This window comes from Pongo abelii, chromosome 7, assembly GCF_028885655.2.
Source record: "Pongo abelii isolate AG06213 chromosome 7, NHGRI_mPonAbe1-v2.0_pri, whole genome shotgun sequence".
Lineage (NCBI taxonomy): Eukaryota > Metazoa > Chordata > Mammalia > Primates > Hominidae > Pongo > Pongo abelii.
The window spans coordinates 29,707,278-29,729,698 of record NC_071992.2 but is presented as its reverse complement, the minus strand read 5'-3'; the positions used below and the strand labels follow the sequence as shown (position 1 = coordinate 29,729,698).

The window sequence follows — 22,421 nt, the reverse complement described above, 5'->3', positions numbered from 1 at the left end:
GCCAACATAGTGAGACCCTGTCTCTACTAAAAATACAAAAAGTAGCTGGGCGTGGTGGTGCACACCCGTAGTCCCAGCTACTCAGGAGGCTGAGGCAGGAGAATCACTTGAACTCTGGAGGTGAAGGTTGCAGTGAGCCGAGGTTGTGCCACTGCACTCCAGCCTGTATGACAGAGCGAGACTCTTCCATCCAAAAAAAAAAAAAGAAAAAAAAAACCTGTAGTAGTGTCTATTCACATCTATATAGACATGTCTCATGTCTTTATAGAGGGAAGGTTGAGGTTCAGGAGAGCCTGGCTACAGAGCCTTTGTCACTGATCCCCTCAACAACCCTGAGAGGCCCATGTGACAGTGAAGAAATGAGGAAGTCTGAAATGCCTCTCAGACTTGCGAGAGCACTTGCAGCTTGCCTGGACTGGCCCTGTCCATTCCATCTCCGCCCTGGGCTCTCCTCACCCACCACGCTGCCTGCGTCAGACCCACACCTGCCGGGACAGCCTGGAACTGCCTCGCAGCATTTTGCATCCAAAGAAGAGACAGGGTGAAATACATCTGTATCCCCAAGGCTAGACTGATACATGTTTAGACATCAGTTAGCAAGGTGGGGATCTAGAATGACCTACAGAAGGGCAGCACAAATCGATGCAATCCAGGGTCAGGCTCCAAGTCGTTGTGTGCACAGTGGGCTGTGGCCTCCGTGCTGGGGCAGCACCTTTCCCACCCCTCCCACCCTGAGCAGGTGGGATCTGTGGATGAGAACAGCACCCATTCTGAACATTCAGGCACTGGAGGTTAAGACTGGAACCAGGGAGGAACAGGGGTCCAGGGGCATTCAGAAGGGGATTCCAATCATCCTTGCTCATAAAGTCACGCATGCATCTACCCATTGCCTTCCACGCCATCTATTCAGCATTTAGGGCCCTCAGCCAGCCACGTGTCATGTTAAGTGTTGAGGGGCCATGGACAAACAAGACATGGTCTCTATTTCCAAGGGAAAATAGTATATGTGCTTGTAACCCTCACAGATGGAGAGCAGTGCCTCCTGGTTCTAGGAGTGCCAGCCGGCTCCACCCTGGGCCCTGCTGGTTTAACTTCAAACTGTCTTCTCTCAGTATTATGGTTTGTTGCTGAAAGTAGCCAGCATCAGAAAGAGAAGTGGTCTCAAAAGAGAAGGATCTGGCATCCCAGTAATGGCTGGTGACTTCTGTCTCAACTTCAGTTTCCTCATTTCTAACAGGGTTTTGGAGCCCCTGAGTTCTCTGCCAGTTTTGACGTTCTGTGGTCTTTCTTATCTATTTTAAACTCTTAGTTCATTTGAGTGAGTCCAGGGCAAAGACAACACTTATTTATCCTTGCATCCTTAGTGCCTAGCACAATCCTGGAATGTGGTAGTAATTCCGTACCTGCAACTGGATGGATAAATAAATATGCAATTGAAAAAATAAACACAGACATTGATAAAATATGCATAAAGAATTAATACAGATAATGCATTTTTAGTGCTGCAAATCTGTGCACAGGAAGTAGAATCACCCTGGACTTCAACAAATATTATCACTTTCCTCAAAAGCTAAGGCTGGTTTATCCTTCCCCTGCCTGCAATCGTTGACATGTTCATTTTCAAATGCAAACTCAGCAATGGCTGTGCTTCACAAAGGCAACCCTGCCTTCTTGGTTCTCCCATAAGACTCAGGAGAAACCAAGCTGTTTCTATGAATTTTAGTTAGAAGCATTGCCGTTCCAGGCTTAAAGTAATTGTTTTTCATGTAACCGCTCCATCAAAAGGCATCTTGCATCAAAGTTGTGATGCAAACTGGTGGTCCATGCTCAGGGATCTTCTGAAGAAAGAATTCTGGGAAAGAAAGGAGAGTGTAGATGGAGAATTGGCCCGAGGGTTAAGTCTCAAGTTCAGGCCCCAGCTCTTCTGCTAGCTATGGGATGACTTGGGTAAGGCATGTCACCTCTCTGGGCCTCTGCTCCCACACATGTCATGCAAAAAGTGTGGACTACGTCATCTTCAAGTCTCTACCAGCTGGCAAATGCTATGCTTCACCATCATTTGTGATTATTGAAAAAGCCCAAAGATGGTGTCACAATTACCTAAAAATCACTCCATGCACTAAGTAATGGGACATCTGTTGCCAACAACTAAGCTAATGGAAGTTGTTCCTAGTGATATCCTGAGAAAGTGCTAAGATTCCTTGTCCAGACCCATGCCTTGATCTTCTCCATGACCTGGCCTCATCTGTGCCTCAGCTGTACCCTCTTTACTGGGGAACAAGCTCAAGCTTTGAGAGATTTGGGGCCTGTAGAAGGAGGGTGGCTGAGGACCATGGGGTTGGTCCCAGGGGGGGCCTGGGTGAAGGGCAGGCTCAGTACAACAGGTCAAGGAATGGGGGGGCAGGTGCTGTGGTCTGGGGCTGCAGTGAGGCAGAGAGCTCCAAGCCGAGGCTGGAACTGACACTCCAGAAAACTTGTGGGGTGAAACAATGAGCCCCTTGATCTGGGAGACATCAAGGAGGCTACCCAGCCAGGAGCTAGTCTCCTCTCCTGTGTTCCCTCAAACCACCTTCCTCTCCTAGGGTTACCCAGTGAAACCAGGCAGGGATGCTCTGGTCTGGGCTTTGAGGTGACAGCACTTTTCTCTTTCTGCTTCTCTGAATCAAAGGGAAGAACCTTGGTCACAGGGTGTTGATGGGGCTTGTAACCAAACCGAAGTGGGATCTTCTTGCCTGGCATGGTAAAGCCAAACATCCATATTGAAGTTGTGCAGTGGGAGGAAGCATGGTGTTTATTTGCAAGGCACCAAGCAAAGAGAATCTGATAGCTCACACTTGAGACTCAACCTCCTGGATGGCTTACAAGCAAGGCTGTTTAAAGGCAATGGTAAATTTCAGGAGAGCAGAAGTTACAGGCAAATTTGTAAATCAATACGTGAATGTTATACATTGGTTTGGCCTAAAAAGGTGGGAAATCTGGAAGCAAGGGCTCACAGGTCATACATGGCTTCAAAGACTTTCTGATTAGCCATTGGTTAAGGAAGGGAAACTTTGTCTAAAAACTTGGGTTCAGCAGAAAGGAATATTAAGGTCTGGCCTGTGGATATGACTTCTTCCAGGTCCTCAGAGCTAGCTAGGTGCCTGGAATTTTCCTTTATTCTATGGCACTGGAGAATAAAGAACACAGTCATTAGCTGGGCATGGCAGCATGCACCCTGTAGTCCTAGCTACTTGGGAGGCTGAGGTGGGAGAGGATGGCTTGAGCCTGGGGGACAGAGGTTGTAGTGAGCCAAGATCATGCCACTGCACTCCAGCCTGGGTGACAGAGCCAGACCTTGTCTCAAAAAGAAAAAAAACTAAAAACAAAAAAAGTCCATCAATCAGAGTTCAGGCCTCAGTTTCCCCTCATTTGAAGTCTATACGCCAGCAAATCCATTTGGTTCTGGGTTTCTGAAAAACATCCAGCTGGGTTTCTGAAAAACACCTCAGGGACATATGTTAAGATGTTCTCTTTAGTTTCTATAGAGAGCCAAATATCGGACGACTCTAACTTCTTTGACTATTGCTTTAAGCTACTATTACTTTCTTTCTTATCAAGTTGGTCATTTACTTCTTGGGGCTAGCCTAGAATTTCCCTTGAAGAAACTCAAGATTTTCTTTTATTTCTATGTTTGGGGGCCTAGCAGCCCCTAAGTCCCTGCTCCATCTCAGGCTCATGGTCCCCCATTCTGGGGCAGCAGGGAAAAGAGGAACAGAGATGAGCCCTGTGGACATCTGGGTGTCTCTGCTATGGGGGGCAGGGGTGGGCATTACACGAAAAAGCTCTGCCAAAGCCTTGTGGGATGGGGATTGGAACAAGCTGTCAAGAACAGCCTCTCCTTGTTTTTAGTAAGGAATAGCTCTTGGTGTTTCCCTTCAGCTTGGGTTTTCCAGCCAAGTGATGCTATATGCCGGTGCCATTCCTGCACAGAGCTAGTGGGGACCAGCCTTGTAGCCAGTACCATCTTCTCAACTTGCAAACCGTGAAGGCATGGACAGGTAGACCCCAGTCTGCAGGTTAGGGATCCAGAACAAGAAGAAAACATGATAGTCTCTGCACCTAACGCCCTCACGTGAGGGGTACAAATCAGATACCCACACAGGAGTGGTATGGGGCAGGGTTTTCTTCCGGGTTGCTGATCCTCATTTGCTCAGGAAGGATTTTCCAGGGCTCAATGTGGTGTGATGCCAAGGAGGAGGTGAAGGGGCCTCGCAGTCATTGAAGGGCAGTTACTAGGGGACATGGCTGCAACCTCGAAAACCTGGGGTCCCATTGCTCATCACCAGCTCTCTTGCCCTTTGCCCTCTATCTGGAGCATCTGCTCTTGCTTTGGAGCCTAGGAGTGTCTGAATTTCACACAATCAAGAATCCCTGTCTCCCATTTTCCTCCACTGCCATGTGCAGAGAGAGGCATCTCCCTGACTTCAGTAGCTTTGTTCCCCCTGCAGGGACCCTCTTGGAGGGTATCTGAGGAATAAACTCCCTGGACTGACAGGAAGAGTCTTGGGGAAGTCACGGACCAGGCTGAGGCTGCCTCTCAGTCACTGCATCTGATTAAGTGGGGGCTGACACACTGTGGGGCAAGAGCATTTCCCAGTGGTGGTTGGTTGCTTGGTGGGAAAGCTTTGACCTGGGGCAGAAACTGCCGGGAAAAAGCAGAATTTAAACCCTCTGCCCACAGAAACCCAAACCTCTTAAATCATGACGTCCTTCTCAGGCTAGAGGGTAGTCACTGTTGGAGGGCGTTGGTGATTCCCCAAGTGTGTTGCTGGAGGTGGCCTCTTGCTCAGCTCTGGGAAAGGCTCCTGCCTGCCTGCTGGCCTCCCCTATACCTCTTCAGGGACAAAGGAGGTCAGAGACACAAGTTTCTGAATTTAGACTCCAAGTGTGTGAATCAGGGCAGCCTACATCATAAGCAAGTCAGACCTCAGCCTGTGGTTTCCCAGAGAGGTGGTAACAGGGCTGAGATTTTTTTGGGTAAGGAGAAAAGGATGCAAAATCCACAGCTTAGGACCATGCTCTGTGAAGTGGAGCTAGAACAAAATGCACCCTCTGATTTGGGTGAGTCCAGGGGAGAAGGTGTGGCTTTCAGATTTGTGTTGACCCTGCTGGGGCAGGCAGCATCTGTTGACCCTGTGGGCAGGCGGCCCTCCACTATGGGGGCAAGCCCTGAGTCTAGGGGATCTAGGGACAGGTGGTGAGGAGCTTAATGAACCGACACTGGGGTCTGGGTGGAGTGGTGCCTTGTCCAGCCTCGCCCAGGTGCTCTCTAGTTCTTTTTCTCCCTTGAGGGCACTTTTCAGTTCCTGAGATCAATGTGGTCCCTACTGGGGAGACCATGAGGAGCCCTGCAGGCCATGACTTTGCTCATTGCATGATGAGCACGGGCCATGGGCCAGAGACATCCTTGAAATTGATGCTATACATCCCATAATTATGGTTATCATATGTTTTCAATTTTTTGAAGGTGTCTTGTTTCCAAATATTCTTCTATCACTTCTATATACATTGAAACCTCTTGGGAATTTCAGTATTTCAGTATCCAAATGACATTTTCCAGACTTCCCGTTGCACCCACCATGATCATCTGACAGCCATGTCCCCATTCTCTCACTTGAGATGTACGGTCATTGTAATAGCCTGAGCTCCGGGTCCAGAATCCAGAGCCATCTCAAGTAAAGAAGGCAGCAAGTGTGTGATTAGAAGGGTTCTGATGTAATAAAGAGGGTGCTGGAGATTTGGGGCCCTGATGGTGGATTCTCCATTCATGTTGCCACCAAAGCCCTGGACTCTGGGGAGCCATGCCCTCCAGTCAGCACCTGCCCATCTGGGTCCATATTAATGAGTCCTTCCATTCATGCATGCCTTCCCTTTGCACAGGCTGGGCATCTCAGTGCACCTGTACCAGGTCACGTGATTCTCAGAAGGCTCACAGTATCCTAAGAGAGTAAATAGCAATAGCAATTATGATACAAAGCTATAAGCATGTACCTAGAAGGGGCCCTGTTGGGTGTGGGGACCAGGGAAGGAGAAGAGGCATCTAAGCTGAGATCTAAAAGACAAGGAAAGCTTAGGCCAGAGTATAGAAAGGAGTTTTCCGAGGTGGGGGAGTCCATGTCCTCCCTTAGCTCATTCAGGTCTCCACTCAAGGCCTTCCTTCTCTACCCGTCCAAAATGGCACCTGCTGTCACTCCTCACTCTCCACCCTCTTCCTTGTTCACTTGTCCAAGACAGTACCTGCCCTCTCATTCCCTCCCTTGTCCACCTGTCCAAGATGGTGCCTGTCCTCTCTCTCATTTCCTTCCTTGTCCACTCGGCCAAGATGCTGCCTGCCCTCTCTCTCATTTCCTCCCTCCTCCACTCGGCCAAGATGGCACCTGCCCTCACTCTCATTTCCTCTCTCCTCCACTCGTCCAAGATGGCGCCTGCCCTCACTCTCCACTCCTTTGTTCACTTGCCCACAATAGTGCCTGCCTCACTCTGTACTCCCTGTGCTTCTGTTCCCATCTATGCTCTTATCACTGCTTGGCTATAATTATGGTTTTGTTTTTGTTGACTAGCTGTATTGCCAGACTCTCCCTAGAATGTCAGCTCCATGAGGGCAAGGACTCTGTTTGTGGGTGTATCCACAGCTGTCTAATAGACTCTCAGTCACTTACTTGGCTAAATGAATAGGTGCACAAAGTGAGTTCAGGATGGCCAGAACAGAGAGGCTAAGTCAGGGAGTCTCTGACCATCTGCCCTGGCTGCCTAGTCACACCCAGTCACACTCTTCCTGTTGTTTTGATCCCACACCTGACCTCTGCCTGGCCTGCTCTGGGACTCACAGCACCCTCCTGCCACTTCTTGCCCTACTTGCTGACCCCACACTGTGGCTTCTATTGTAGGCCTCCTAGTGCAGCCAGAGGTGAGGCAGGTCTGTGAGAAACCAGGGCTAACAGCCTGGCCTCAGCCAACCCAGGGCCAAGCCCCTGCACAGCGGCCGGGTCCCTCTTGGTGCTGCTGGCTGCAGGTTAGCCTGTCCTTACTGCTCCCGGGGAGTTTCTTGGTATCAGACCTAGCCTCTGAATTCCAGCTCTTCTCCATGTTTTTCTTCTCCAGGATTTCTCTGTTCTCTTGCACAGCCTCAGCTTGTTTGGGGACAGCCTGAATGAGTTTGTATTTGCAGTCTGTATGGGAAGAACAGTCACCTGGCCAGGGATGAAGGATCCGCAGCAAATACATCCAATATCGAGAGGAGGCATCCCTGGTGCTCTCACTGTAGTCTTTAGCATCCTTCCTGGGGTTGGGGTCACTTCCTGGTGGCTTCCTCGGTTCCTCTGCAGAATTTTCTGGGGTTTTCTTGGCCCAGGGCTGTGGCCAGTTCTGAGTTCTCTCCTTTCTCATGGGGCACAGATGTCAATTCTGCCATCTCCTTCGGGACCTATGAAAGTCTTTGCCAAGTCACAGTCATTAAAAGGAGGCTCCTTCCAGCCCACTTAGCCAAATACAAGACAAAGGAAAAACAAAAGTCCAGGAGTGCCGCGCTTATTGGTAGCAGGGCTTGAGTAGGTTTGTTATTTTCTCTGGCAGTTCACATGGGCATTTTCCTGCATTGTGTCACCCACTTGTCACTGGGTTCCAGTACAGTGTCCACGCACACCCCACATGACACCAGTGGATTCTGGCTTTAAAAAGAGATTACCTTGATTTCTTTTCTGGCCTTGGATTACTGAGGGTTGGAGCTAGAAGGAATCTTGCTGATCGATCATCTAATCCAAATGCCCGTCCACAGCCCACAAACCAGTTGTTCTGAATTATTTGGGACACTTGGAAAACTATAGATCCCTCACTCTTGCCACCAAGATTATCTTTCAGTAGGTCTGGATTGGCCATGGAATCTGGTGTTCCTAATGATTTTGATAAGACCCACTGACCACTCCAGTATCTTATCAAGTGAGGATGCTCAGGTCCCAGCAGGGGAAATAGCCCCCAAGAGTAGTGGGGCGGGCAGGATGGTGAAAAGGATGTGGGAAGACACATAAGGAAACCCAAGCTGTGATCCCAGCTCTGGCACTGACCATGTGTATCACCCTGAGACTATGACTTCCCAGCGAAACCCTGGCTTTGTGATGATCCAAAGGCTTCTTTCAATTGCTCTGGTGTTCTTTGAGTCCCCAACATTTCCCCTTGGAGAACAAATGCATTGTAATGCTCAGGAATGACACTCTACTCCATTCTGCACACACTGATTTTTCATTTCCTCCAGCCAGGCTGTGTGCTAAGCACTGAGTTTAGAGATCAATGTGACAGGGGCTCAGCCCTCAGAGAAGGGGGAACAGACCCACATTGCTGATGCTTCCATGGGTCAGGATTGTGCCCCAGAGCCCTTTTAGCTTTGTTGCATTGTGTTTGCATGACAGTCCTGCAGTGTAGATGTTGTTCCCATGTCACAGTTGGGGAAATGCCCTTAGAGAGGTTGTGAGGCTACCTTAAGGTCATTCAGGTCAAAAGGGCCTATTATGTGCCAGGTGCTATTCTGAGTTCTTCACATCTATTACCATGTTTCATTGATTCTGTGACACACATTTATATGTCTGTGAAATCAGGAAGCATCCGGCACTTGATATAATTTGCCACCTACCCAGCAGAGTTTTTTTCCATCTTAGTGGCATATAAAACAGGTGCCCGTTACAACAGGTGGCATCTCAGATTTGATGAACCAATGTGTCTCACAGTTGCAGATAGTAAGTGGCAGAACCAGAATTTCCAACTGGCTCTCTCTGGCTTAAAGCACTTTCACACTCACAGTCTAGTGGGAAAGTGAACATGAATGACCAAATCAGGGCTGAGACACTTCCCGGGACACAGCCATGCTACCTGCCCACAAAGCCTTAACCATCCTTGGCTTCCTATTTCTCCTATGCCCTCCTCCCTAGCAGGCAAGGCTGCTGGTCACCGGGTCTCAAACAGTGGAGAGAAATCTGGTAATCACACTCCTTGATATTTACCCAAATGAGCTGAAACTGACATCCACATGAAAACCTGCACATGGATATTTATAGCAGCTTTATTCATCCAGGCAAAAACTTTGAAGCAACCAAGATGTTTTTCAGTAGTGAATGGATGAATAAACTATGGTGCACATAGAAAATGGAATACCATTCAGTCCTAAAAATAAAGGAGATATGAAGCCATGAAAAGACATGAAGGAACCTTACATGAAGGTTCACTTACTTATTACTAAGTGAAAGACGCCAATCTGAAAAGGCTGCATACTATATGATTCCAACTATGACATCCTGGAAAAGGCAAAACTATGGAGACAGTGAAAAGAACAGTGGTTGCCAGGGGTAGGGAGGAGGGAGAGATGAATAGTCTTACTGAATAAGTGGAGCACAGAAGATTTTTAGGACAGTGAAAAGATTCTGTATGATATCGTAATGGCGAATACACGTTATTATACATTTGTTCAAACCCATTGCTTGCACAGTACCAAGAGTGAACCCAAATGTAAACTGTGGACTCTGGGTGATGACGAGGCATCAGTGTAGGTTCATTGAGTGTACAAATGCACCACTCTTGGAGGATGTTGATAATGGGGGAGGCTGTGTGTAGAGGGAGGGGTGGTATATACGGGAATTTTCTGTACCTTTCAATCAATTTTTCTGCGAACCTAAAACTGCTCTTTAAAAAAAGCCTATTTTATTTTATTGTTTATTATTTCAACTTTTATTTTAGATTCAGGGGGAACATGTGCAGGTTTATTACCTGGGTATATTGCGTGATGCTGAAGCTTGGGGTATAGATGATCCTGTCATCCAGGTAGTGAGCATACTGCCCAGTAGTTAGTTGTTCAACCCTTACCCCTCTTCTCCCCTCCCCCATCTTATATTCCCACCCCCACCCCTGTGTTTAGCTCCCACTTAAAAGTGAGAATATGAGGTATTGGTGTTCTGTTCCTGCGTTAATTCACTTAAGATAATGGCCTCCAGCTGCATCCATGTTGCTGCATAGGACATGATTTTGTTCTTTTTTATGGCTGCATAGTATTCCATGGTATATATGTATATGTACCACATTTTCTTTATTCAATCCACTGCTGATGGGCACCTAGGTTGATTTCCATATCTTTGCTATTGTGAATAGTTCTGCAATGAACATATGAGTGTATGTGTCTTTTTGGTAGAATGACTTATTTTCCTTCAGATGTACACCCAGCAATGGGATTGCTGTGTCAAATGATAGTTCTGTTTTAATTTCTTTGAGAAATCTCCAAACTGCTTTCCACAGTGGCTGAAGTAATTTACATTCCCACCAACAGTATAAGCATTCCCTTTTCTCCACAGGCTTATCAGCATCTGTTGTTTTTTGACTTTTTAATAATAGCCATTCTGACTGGCGTGAGATAGTATCTCATCGTGGTTTTGATTTGCATTTCTCTGATGATTAGTAACGATGAGCATTTTTTCATGTTTGCTGGCTGCTTGTATATCTTCTTTTGAGAAATATCTGTTCATGTCTCCTGCCCACTTTTTTTTTTTTTTTTTTTTCCTGAGACAGGGTCTTGCTTTGTCATGCACGCTGGAGTGCAGTGGCACAAACATGGCTCACTGCAGCCTTAACCTCCCAGGCTTAAGTGATCTTCCCACCTCAGCCTCCCAAGTAGCTAGGACCACAGGCATGGGCCACTATGCCTGGCTCATTTATTATTATTATTTTGTAGAGACAGGGTTTCCCCATGCTGCCCAGGCTGAGGCTGGTCTTGAAGCCCTAGCCTCAAGTGATCCTCCTGCCTTGGTCTCCCAAAGTGCTGGGATTATAAGCATAAGCCACCAAGCCCAGCCCCTCTTTTGCCCACTTTCTGATGGGGTTATTTGTTTTTTGCTTGTTGAATTACATTCCTTATAGATTCCAGATATTAGACCTTTGTTGGATGCATAGTTTGCAAATATCAGTATTTTCTCCCATTCTGTAGGTTGTCTGTTCACTTTGTGGATAGTTTCTGTTTTGTTTTGTTTTGTTTTTTCCTGTACAGAAGCTCTTTAGTTTAATTAGGTCCCACTCGTCCACTTGTCAATTTTGGTGTTTGTTGCAATTGCTTTTGAGGACTTAGTCATAAATTCTTTTTCAAGGCCAATGTCCAGAATAATGTTTCCCAGGTTTTCTTCTAGGATTCTTACAGTTTGAGGTCTTAAATTTAAATCTTTAATCCATCTTGAGTTATATAATTTTGTATTAGGTGAAAGGTAGGGGTCCAGTTTCATTCTTCTGCATACGGCTAGCCAACTATCCCAGCGCCATTTATTGAATAGGGAGTCCTTTCCCCACTGCTTATTTTTTTGACTTGGTTGAAGATCAGATGGCTGTAGGTGTGTAGCTTTGTTTCTGGGCTCTCTATTTTGTTTAATTGGTCTCTGTGTCTGTTTTTGTACCAGCACCGTGCTGTTAAAAAGGCTATTTTTTTTAAGGTGGGGAGAAGGCTGTCAAAGGGCAGGAGAGGCACAGGGTGATTTGGGGGCTGAAGTCTTGGTATAGCTGGGCCCCAGCCCTCTCTTCCTCCTACCCAGGGGTAGGCGGAGTCAAAGAAGGCCCCTGGGGGCGGGTCCTGGTGTGTCCAGAGCTGGGTAGTGACAGTTGGCTGCTCCGGCAGGTGGCGCGGAGGCCCCGATGATGATCCGCCTGGTGAATGGCTCAGGCCCGCACGAGGGCCGCGTGGAAGTGTACCATGACCGGCGCTGGGGCACCGTGTGTGACGACGGCTGGGACAAGAAGGACGGAGACGTGGTGTGCCGCATGCTCGGCTTCCGCGGTGTGGAGGAGGTGTACCGCACAGCTCGATTCGGGCAAGGTAAGGCGCTCTGAGGGCAAAGAACATGGGGAGAGGGCCTGCACATCCTAGGACTGGGCTCACCTCCAAAGCCCGAGTCCCTTCCACTGCAATTCCGCGAGGTCCCCAGCCTCTCCCCAAATGCTTGCTGCAATAAGGACTCACTGCCCCGCCCCAGGCAACCATCTCCGGTGGTCATCAGACAGTTCTGATGGTTAGAACATTCTTCCTTTCATGGATCTAAGTCCTGTCTCCTGGTGGTGTCCCATACCAGCCCTTCCCAGTCCTGTGTCCCAGGCACAGCTGCTGTGGTCTGTCTCCCCCTGGCTAGCTCTTTAGACCTTTATAACGTGCTCTCATGTCTCTATTATGTTTTTATCATTAACACTTATATGATACTCACTGTGTGCCAGGCTATGTTGTCAACATGTAACAAATATTCACCCATTTCATCTTTACAGCGCTATGAAGTATACAGGTATCATCGCTGTTTTTCTTTTTTCAAGGAGGGGAACGGGATCTTGTTCTGTCATCTAGTTTGGAGGGCAATGGTGCAATCATGGCTCACTGCAGCCTTGATCACCCGAGCTCAAGCGATCCTCCCACCTCAGCCTCCTGACTAGCTGGGACTACTAGCAATCTCCAGCTAACTTTTCTTTTTCTTTTTAATAGAGATGAGGTCTCACTGTGTTGCCCAGACTGGTCTCAAACTCCTGGGCTCAAGCAGTCCATCCACCTTGGCCTCCCAAAGTGCTGGGATTACAGGTGTGAGCTACCGTGCCTAGCCATCCCTGTTTTTCAAATAAGGAAATAAAAGCACAGAGAGGTTGAGTAACTTGCCCAAGGTCACACAGCTAGCAAATGTCAGACCTGGAGTTTAGGCCCAAGCAGGTGTCTTAGGAGTCTGTATTTGAACCACTCTGCTGGGCTGTCTCTGGCTCTCTGAGTCTTTTCTTCTCCAGATTAATCCCCAGATATTCATCTTGCCCTCATATGACAAGATTTGGAAAGTCTTCATCATTTTGGTTGCTTTCCTTTGGACACGCTGAAGCACACTGACCTTCCTACAGATAGCACAAGAGACTCTGAGGAAGGGGCACAGACCCTTCTTAGGTAGATGGCTGATTCAAACCCTGTATTTGTTTCCTGATGGAAAGAATCAGACTCTTGTGTTGACTCACAGCTAAAACAATGGTCCCACATGCACAAACCTGGTACTCCCCACACCCATTCAGTAGTGAGCTTTCCCTTGATGGTATGCCTTGGCCCTGTTGCTTCTGCACTCTGGGTCTTGGTGTCCTGTCTGTAACTAAAGGGCCTGCAGGCTCTATGATGGGTCTCCCAGTCTGGGCCCCCTGGGATTTAAGATGCCACTGCTCACCTGTGGAGAAGACCAGGTGGGTGTGGGGAGGGATTGGGGGTGATCCTCTCACACCCAGTTACCAGGCCCCCTGGTGACCTGTGGACGGCAGTCCGCTGACGGCAGGGTTCCCCACATCATGAAGTGGAGCCGGGTATACCTGCTATCTTGCCTGAGGTCATCACTGTCCAACCCGCTGTGCTAAATGGCTACAGGTTGAGGGAATAAAGTGGCATGTCCCTTCCAGATGGGGACTCGGAGCCAGGTCACATCCAGACTGGAGGTGGAAGCCTCCACTCCTCCCAGCCGCCTTCCTCTTCATCCCCTTGAGGGGCTGCTGTAGTTTTTGGTCTGAATCTCATCCCATAGATCTCATTGGTAATTGACTGAAAGTGACCATTGGTGAAATCTGTTCAGCCAGCTGGCAGGGAGTGCAGTCTTAAGGGCCAGAGTTTGAGGGGTGAGTTCGAAGGGATCTGGCACCATGAAGGGCAGCCTACCAGGAAAGAATACTGTTCTCCCACCTAAGGCTTGGGGCTGGATTCCAGCTGGTTTTGGCTAAGGAAAACCACCATTGTTGTTGATTAGAATAGGAACAGTCCTCAAATTCCCATTTCTAGCTCCGAAGAAGGCTTCTTCCTAATAAGTGGCAGTAAAACCTTTTGAGAAAAAAAAATTATAAATTATTTTCAAGAAGCCAGAATAGGTAGTTTGAAGATCACAGGTCATGTTAGCCTGACTCTGCCAGTTGGTGAAAAGGCAGTGGGTGGGCTTTGAGTGCCAGGCCAGCGATCCTGTAGACTTTGTGGCTTCTTTAACTCCCCGATCTGTTCCTCTTGACACAGGGAAGCTCTAAGCTTGTCACTTGATTCTTTAAACTGGTCGATAGGAAGCTGGACTTGCTTTCACAAATGCCCTATTTTTTTGCCCCATTATTTCCCTGTCATGGTGCCCTACCAGGTCTCAGGTGCTATTCAAGACCTTGGCTGGTTGCAGGCCAGGTGTCACTAGCGGTATACAGAGGGCTCTAGGGGCCTGGGCAGGGGAGGGCTGGCATACCTGAGGCTTTCTGCCAGCCCAGGCTGCACCCATGTTCTCCTCCTCTCTACAGGCAGTTTCTAGGCACCTAGCATGGGCCAGGCTAGCTGCAGGACTGGGGGGCAGAGCTGACCAAGCCCAGCCCTGGCCACAGCGTGGGTAATATAGAGGGGGATTCTAAACCATGTGCCAAGGGTTCTAATGCTGTTGTAGTCATGGGACCGACAGGAGGGAAGGCTGTCATTCCTGGCGGCAGGCAGAGCCACCCTGCCAGCATCCTACCCACTGGTGCCCCAACCCCACTCCCAGCTCGTCCACTGTTGAGCCTGAAGGAGCCTCCCAGGTCCCTCTCGCTCTGCCTCCTAGCCGCCTTCTCACCCCCTTCCTTCCTGACAGTTTCTTCTCCCCAGCATGCCCAACGCCCCGCCTCCGCTGTCCTTGTGTTCTGCACATTCTCTCTGGAGGCTGCCTCCACACCTGGGGCTTCAGTCACCCCCAGCTCTTCCCTCTGTCACAGTGCTCAGTGGAGCTCCAGACCCAAGTGTCCAGTGACCTTCCTGACAGCTGCACTCAGATGCCCCATGGGCTCCTCCAATGGCAGCTGTCACAATTGCACACATCTCCTTCCCATCAGATCCTGTGCCTCTCTCATTGCCATCACCAGAACCATCCTACTAGTCAGACCCCATCCCAGCCAGAGCCCTGGGCCACTTCTTCCCTGTCACCACTCCCTCTCCCCACATCAGGTCGGCCCCCGTGTCCTGCAGATCCCACCAGTGTTCACTCCTCTGGCATTCCTTGAACCTGTCCCCACCTCGTTGTTCTTGCTGTCCTCCCCTTAGGTGATTAGCAGGTAGAGCAGTGGTTAGCGCCCCAGCCCTGGAGTCAAACCACTCACGTCAGAATCCCAGATCTGCCACCTGTAGCTGGAGACCTTGACTAGATTCCCTACCCTCTCTAAGCTTCAGTTCTTCCACTATTGAAGAATTACTATAAATGCTAAAGGAGATCCTGCGTGTCAAGCAGTTAGCATGCACAGGCTCTGTTGTGCAGGGTAATCTCAAGTATGGGGTGGAGGTGGGGGCAGTAGAGGCTCTAATCCTCCAGGAGCCATGCCTCACGGCCACCACACCTGCAGGCTAGCTCCTGTGGCCTTCCTTCTCCTGGCTGCTGGGGATCTTTCTTTCTTTTTTTCTCTTTTTAAGAGATGAGGTCTCCCTCTGTCACCCATGGAGTGCAGTGGTGCAATCATAGCTTGCTGCAGCCTCGACCTCCCAGGCTCAAGCAATCCTCCTGCCTCAGCCTCCTGAGTAGCTGGGACCACAGGCACAAGCTAATTATTTCATTTTATTATTTTGGAGAAATAGAGTCTTGCTATATTGCCCAGGCTGGTCTCAAACTGTTAGGGATCTTTCTAAAACGAGTGCCTGGTTACCTCACTCCCTGCCTGGCTCCTCAGAGGATTTTTATCGCTCTCAGAATCAAGCTGGATTTCCTTAGCTCAGCACCCAAGGATCTTCTTAGTTGGCCTCCTGCCCACCCCACCCCTCTCCACACTGCACCTGCTGGTGGTTCTCCGGGCACAGATGGTGTGTTTCATGTCCCACTTCTTCTCCTGTGCTGCTCCTCCTGCTGGAAGGCTCTTCCCTCTCTCTTCAGCTAGGGAATTCCTATTCAGCTTTTAAAGGCAGCTCAATGATCTTTCCTGAGGGAAGCTTTTCTGGCTCCTTCCATGCTCTCTCGCCCCTAAGATGGAAATAACCCTCCTCTATGATCCCGTCACATTTTTCTCTACCACAGCACTTCTTATACTCTCCTGATCCCTGCGATACACGGAAACATCTTGAGGGCTTCACCTTTGTAGTTCCAAAACCCAAAACTACCTGGGGCATAATAGCAGCTGGATAAATGTGGAAGGGGAGAAAGGAAGCAGGGAGGGAAAGTAGGAAGAAAAGGAGGGAGGAGTGAAGAGAGGGAGGGAGGGAGGAGTGAAGGGAGGGAGGGAGGCAGGGAGGAATGGAGGGAGAGAGGAAGGAAGAAAGAAGAGAGCAAGGAAGGAAGAATAGAAGGAAGGAAGGAATTCCAGTGCCTGCCAAACCTGAGTCCTCCCTGTCTCCAAGCCCTGACAGTCCTCCCAGGGGTCTGGCACCATAACATTTCTCCTGGACAGGGCATAGTAATCAGATTTTCTGTTTACATGGGGGAAGCCAAGGAAAGACCCAAATGGGAGGGCCTTGAAGATGTTCTAAATTTTAAATTGGTCCAGGAGGTGTCGGAGTGATGCAAATGGAGAGGTGGAAGGGTGATGACTGGAGGGAGGCTTGGGAGGTCACGGAAGGGAGCATGACCTAGCACAGCTGAGAGCATCTCCCAGGGAGACAGACAGATGGAAAAGGAGGTAAGGATGGGTGTACATCAGACAGATTTGTAGGTGGGAACAGGCAGACAAAATTAGGAGTGTTCACTTCTAATTATAGCATTATTACCTCCTCTTGTCCTTTTATCTAAGATAAGATTCAAATATTGGGAGATAGCTTTAGTGCAAGGGTCAGCCAACATTTTCCATAAAGTGCTGGATAGCAAATACTTTAAGCTTTGTGGGCCAGGTGGTCTCTGTCACAGCTACTCAGTTCTGCAGTTGGAGTAGGAAAACAACTGAAGCCAATATGCAATCAAATGGGTGGGGCTGTTTTCCAATACAACTTTATTTATAAAAGCAGGCATTGGCCAGACCTGGCTCACTGCCGTCCTCTGGCTGAGTGTTACATGCTATGGACTGTGGCTGTATGAGGAGAAAACACTGTACTGGCTGAATATGAGAGGCCAGGCAGGGCCTCTTCCCCTCAATAATTACATTCCTGGAGATGTCACTCAATCTTTCTGGGGCCTCAGTTTCCCTCTCTTAAATACCTGTTAAATAGTTGTCCTGCTTTCTATGTGTGAGGCACAGATGGAAGGAAGCCTGTAGGATTCAGTGTAACTTTTTCCTACTATGAATGTTACTCTAAATAAACACATAGAAGCTGAAACATTAGCTCTATAAGGCAGAAATCTTTTGCATCTGTTGTTTCGTCTTTCTGTTCATCAGAATGGTACTGAGCACACAGAGGTCTCAATAATTTGGTTTTTTGCTTGTTTGTTTTGTTTTGTTTTTGAGACTGAGTCTTGCTCTGTCGCCCAAGCTGGCATGATCTCGGCTCGCTGTAACCTCCGCCTCACGGGTTCAAGCGATTCTCCTGCCTCAGCCTCCTGCGTAGCTGAGATTACAGGCGTGCACCACCACGCCCAGCCAATTTTTGTGTTTTTAGTAGAGACGGGGTAGAGACCGGGTTTTTAGTAGAGACGGGGTTTTGCCATGTTGACCAGGCTGGTCTTGAACTCCTGATCTCAATGATCTGCCCTCCTCAGCCTCCCAAAGTGCTGGGATTACAGGCGTGAGCCATGGCATCTGGCCAAGAGTCTGCTTTTCTTTCTTTCTTTTCTTTTTTTGTGTGAGCAGCAAGGCTGTTTATTTCACCTGGGTGCAGGCGGGTTGAGTCTGAAAAGAGAATCAGCGCAGGGATTTAGGGGTGGGGCCGTTTTATAGGATTTGGGTAGGTAGTGGAAAATTACAGTCAAAGGGGGTTGTTCTCTGGTGGGCAGGGGCGGGGACACAAGGTGCTCAGTGGGGGAGCTTTTGAGCCAGGAGAAGGAATTTCACAAGGTAATGTCATCAGTTAAGGCAGGAACCGGCCATTTTTACTTCTTTTGTGATTCTTCAGTTACTTCAGGCTAGCTGGACATATACGTTTGCAGGTCACGGGGATGTGATGGCTTAGCTTGGGGTCAGAGGCCTGACATTCCTGTCTTCTTATATTAATAAGAAAAATAACATAAAATAGTGTTGAAGTGTTGGGGCAGCAAAAGTTTTGTGGGGGTGGTATTGAGAGATAATGGGTGATGTTTCTCAGGGCTGCTTCGAACGGGATTAGGGGCGGTGTGGGAACCTAGAGTGAGAGAGATTAAGCTGAAGGAAGATTTTGTGTGTCTGCTTTTCTAACAAGCTCTCTGGTGATGCTGACAGCCCTGGTCTTCAGACTGCACCTTGAGTAATCAGCTATCAGTTCTAAAGCTAAAGCAATGATTGGTACCTAGAGCTGACAGGGTTCTAGCCTCTGCCCGGTGGTGCAAGGAGCAGAGAGGGTTTGCTGGCAAATTCCTCCAGGAATGATCCCCACCCCTGCAGTGTTGACGTCACTGCCGATATGCACTGCTCCTCCCTTGATGACCGTGTTCCCATTGTATTGGTCCTCCTGTAACTGGATGTGAACCAGAACCCCCTGGTGAAACACCAGCTAGAGTTTCAAGATCCTATATACGTATTTGGGCTGGGTCACCTTGGAACTGTTCTTTATTTGTTAGTCTTCTTTATTTGCTTTGGGTGTGACTAATCCCACAGAGCCCTGGAGCTTGCAGCCTTTTCCTGGGTAATTTGTAAACCGATGCGTCTTCCAGGAGACGTTTAATCTGCAAATCATTCTCTGCCTCAAAGGGCTTATTGTGTAAGAGCTACAGCTATCCAGGCCAGGAAGAGGCTCTGGAGAAGAAACAACATCCACGGAGGTGGCGGAAGGGGCCTCTCCTCCCTCCTCCATCCCCAGATTCACTGCATGGCAGTCCCGTGACAACAGGGGCTGAAAATGTCTATGTAACAAAAATATGTTCAAGCCACTTAGTTCATCTGTTAGAGCCAAACAGCAGGGAAGTGGTTTAAATGTTCTGTTGACATTCTTTGTAAAGGGATTTTACCCATGTACTTCAAGAGTGAATGACAGAGTTTAAGACTTTAATAGTCAGTCCTGACACTGCCACTAAAAAGGAGAGGTTGTCCGGCTCCTTACACATAGCTGATATTCGCAGCTACTACTATCATCACCAACAATTATTGTGATTCTGCCCTCAAGAAACTAATCCCAGAAAATAAGTATAAGGTCTTGGGGCGGGGTGGAGAGGGCAGCTGGAAGCCCCTAGGTTTGGGTGTACAGCAGAGCCAAGTCAAAGGCAGACCCAGTCATGCTCTCTCTTCTTCTCGCCCTCCTGTGTATCCGCTTATAAGCTGTGTTTCCCTGTCTCCACAGGCACTGGGAGGATCTGGATGGATGACGTTGCCTGCAAGGGCACAGAGGAAACCATCTTCCGCTGCAGCTTCTCCAAATGGGGGGTGACAAACTGTGGACATGCCGAAGATGCCAGCGTGACATGCAACAGACACTGAAAGTGGGCAGAGCCCAAGTTCGGGGTCCTGCACAGAGCATCCTTCCTGCATCCCTGGGGTGGGGCACGGCTCGGGGCCACCCTGACCATGCCTCGGCCACACCCCATCCAGCATTCTCAGTCCTCACACCTGCATCCCAGGACCGTGGGGGCCAGTCATCATTTTCCTCTTGAACATGTGCTCCAAAGTATAACTCTGGGACCTACTGCCCATCTCTCTCTTCCACCAGGTTCCTGCATGAGGAGCCCTGGTCAACTGGATCACCACTTTGCCCAGCCTCTGAACACCATGCACCAGGCCTCAATATCCCAGTTCCCTTTGGCCTTTTAGTTACAGGTGAATGCTGAGAATGTGTCAGAGACAAGTGCAGCAGCAGAGATGGTTGGTAGTATAGATCATTTACTCTTCAGACAATTCCCAAACCTCCATTAGTCCAAGAGTTTCAACATCTTCCTCCCCAGCAAGAGGCAACGTCAAGTGATGAATTTCCCCCCTTTACTCTGCCTCTGCTCCCCATTTGCTAGTTTGAGGAAGTGACATAGAGGAGAAGCCAGCTGTAGGGGCAAGAGGGAAATGCAAGTCACCTGCAGGAATCCAGCTAGATTTGGAGAAGGGAATGAAACTAACATTGAATGACTACCATGGCACGCTAAATAGTATCTTGGGTGCTAAATTCATGTATCCACTTAGCTGCATTGGTCCAGGGCATGTCAGTCTGGATACAACCTTACCTCCAGGTAGCACTTAACTGGTCCATTCACCTAGACTGCAAGTCAGAAGACAAAATGACTGAGACCCTGCTCCTACCTGAACTTACTGTGTTTACTTGGCCTGAGCAAAAAGCTTGGGTGCAGGACCTGTGTAACTAGAAAGTTGCCTACTTCAGAACCTCCAGGGTGTGAGTGCAAGGTCAAACATGATTGGCTTCCAGGCCGACCATCAAAGTAGGAGGAGAGCTGATGTGGAGGGTGACATGGGGGCTGCCCATGTTAAACCTGAGTCCAGTGCTCCGGCATTGGGCAGTCACGGTTAAAGCCAAGTCATGTGTGTCTCAGCTGTTTGGAGGTGATGATTTTGCAACTTCCAAGCCTCTTCAGGTGTGAATCTGTGGTCAGGAGAACACAAGTCCTAATGGAACCCCTAGGGGTGGAAGGAAATGAAGATTTCCTATAACCTCTGGGAGTGGCGAGTAGGAATAAGGGGCCTTGGGCCTCCATAAATCTGCAATCTGCACCCTCCTCCTAGAGATAGGGAGATCATGTTCTGCTCTTTACATGAGGAGCAGAACTGGGCCATATACGTGTTCAAGAACTAGGGGAGCTACCTGGTAGCAAGTGAGTGCAGACCCACCTCACCTTGGGGGAATCTCAAACTCATAGGCCTCAGATACACGATCACCTGTCATATTAGGGGAGCACTGGCCTGCTTGGGAAGAAACCTGGGCCCCTCCAGGTGTAGGAACAGCAACACTCCTGGCTGACAAGCCAATGTGGCTCTAGGTCATTCTTGCTTCCAATATGCTTGCTACTCCTTAAATGTCCTAATGATGAGAAACTCTCCTTCTGACCAATTGCTATGTTTACATAACACGCATGTACTCATGCATCCCTTGCCAGAGCCAATATATGTATGCATATATAAACATAGCACTTTTTACTACATAGTTCAACACATTGCAAGGTTTGCATTTAAATTAAAAAAAAAAAAAAAAAAAAAAAACTAAAGGTGAAAGATGCCACATTGAACAAACTAAATTCCCAACCCGGTTCTGGCAAAGAATCCAGTTATCCCTTCCATGAAGACGCACATAACTCTCTTACTTGGTCTTTTCATTAGGGAAAACAAGTCTTGTTTTACATCAAATAAAAACAATGTGAAAAAGTGTGTGAACCTTAAAAATGGAAGTCTACTCGTTTACATACCTACTTCAGGGGACATGGAAATGACCATGGGCCTGCATTTCAGGGACTAAAGGAAATTAGGCCTGGCCTAAAATACATCAGACCTTTTGTAAGAAAGAATTTCAATAAAGCGAAAAACATATCACAAGCTTTCCATTACATACATTCCTTCTCCTGAAAACCTGGTGAGTGTGGGGAGGGCTGGTGAATTTGGATGATGTGATCATTTTTCAGTGGGGATTGGTAGTGTGGGCAGCTTATAGGAAAAGTCACCCTAATATTTCTGGATGATAACACTGTCTTGACCAAGAACGTGAAGGAACGTGATGGCTCAAGCCTTATTTGGTAACCAAAGGAAGTGGGTCGTAAGCAACAGAACAATCACCAAGGCCCATCTTACAAGAAAACTGCTTTTGCATTCAATAGAGAAAAGAACACCTGTCTATTTCCTCCTCACATCTCCAGAGTCCTCACTTGGGGATGTGCTTCCCTCCGCAGTTCCGTTCAATGTAAGAAGATCGTCCAGAGTTAGGTACTGGGTCTGTGAAGTCACTGGCCCCATCATCTAAGGACAGGCAGGAATTCCAGGTACAAGACCTGAACAGTATGTGGGGATGGCCCAGGTCACTGCATAGTCCTGGTCACATGCTTAAAGTGGCACCTCTGGGAATAATGTGCTGAGATTGCTACATGATAATTTGCTAAGTCAACAGAGAAAAGTTGACTTCCTGGAAATCCACAAAGGAAGTACCCTTTTCTTTCTCCTCTAAAAGTCCTGGTGGTGCCCCCACCCTCCCAAATCTTTGTGGTTCCTGTTCTGTAAACAGGTTCCATGGAGAAGAGCCATGGAAATACCTTTTTCTGCCCTCTTTAGTATCTAAAGGGCAGATACCTTTTTCTGCCCTCTTTAATATCTAAAAGACACGATGACTGACTTTATCTTGAGTGCCTGATTTGGGGCTTACGTGTGTCATAGTTAAATGCACCCACTCTTGTGCCCTGGACACATCTCTAATGAGA

At 48.4% G+C, this 22,421-nt stretch overlaps 1 protein-coding gene across 1 annotated transcript in view; it reads left to right on the top strand.

The window, feature by feature from the left end:
* Positions 1-21,549, top strand: part of SCARA5 (scavenger receptor class A member 5) — a 124,038-nt gene extending 102,489 nt beyond the window's left edge. The window contains exons 8-9 of the mRNA XM_002818942.6: positions 11,672-11,869; positions 19,364-21,549. Of these exons, the coding sequence (XP_002818988.2) occupies positions 11,672-11,869; positions 19,364-19,500 (335 nt within the window). The 3' untranslated portion in view covers positions 19,501-21,549. The remainder of the gene's footprint in view (positions 1-11,671; positions 11,870-19,363) is intronic.
* Positions 21,550-22,421: the final 872 nt, after the last annotated feature.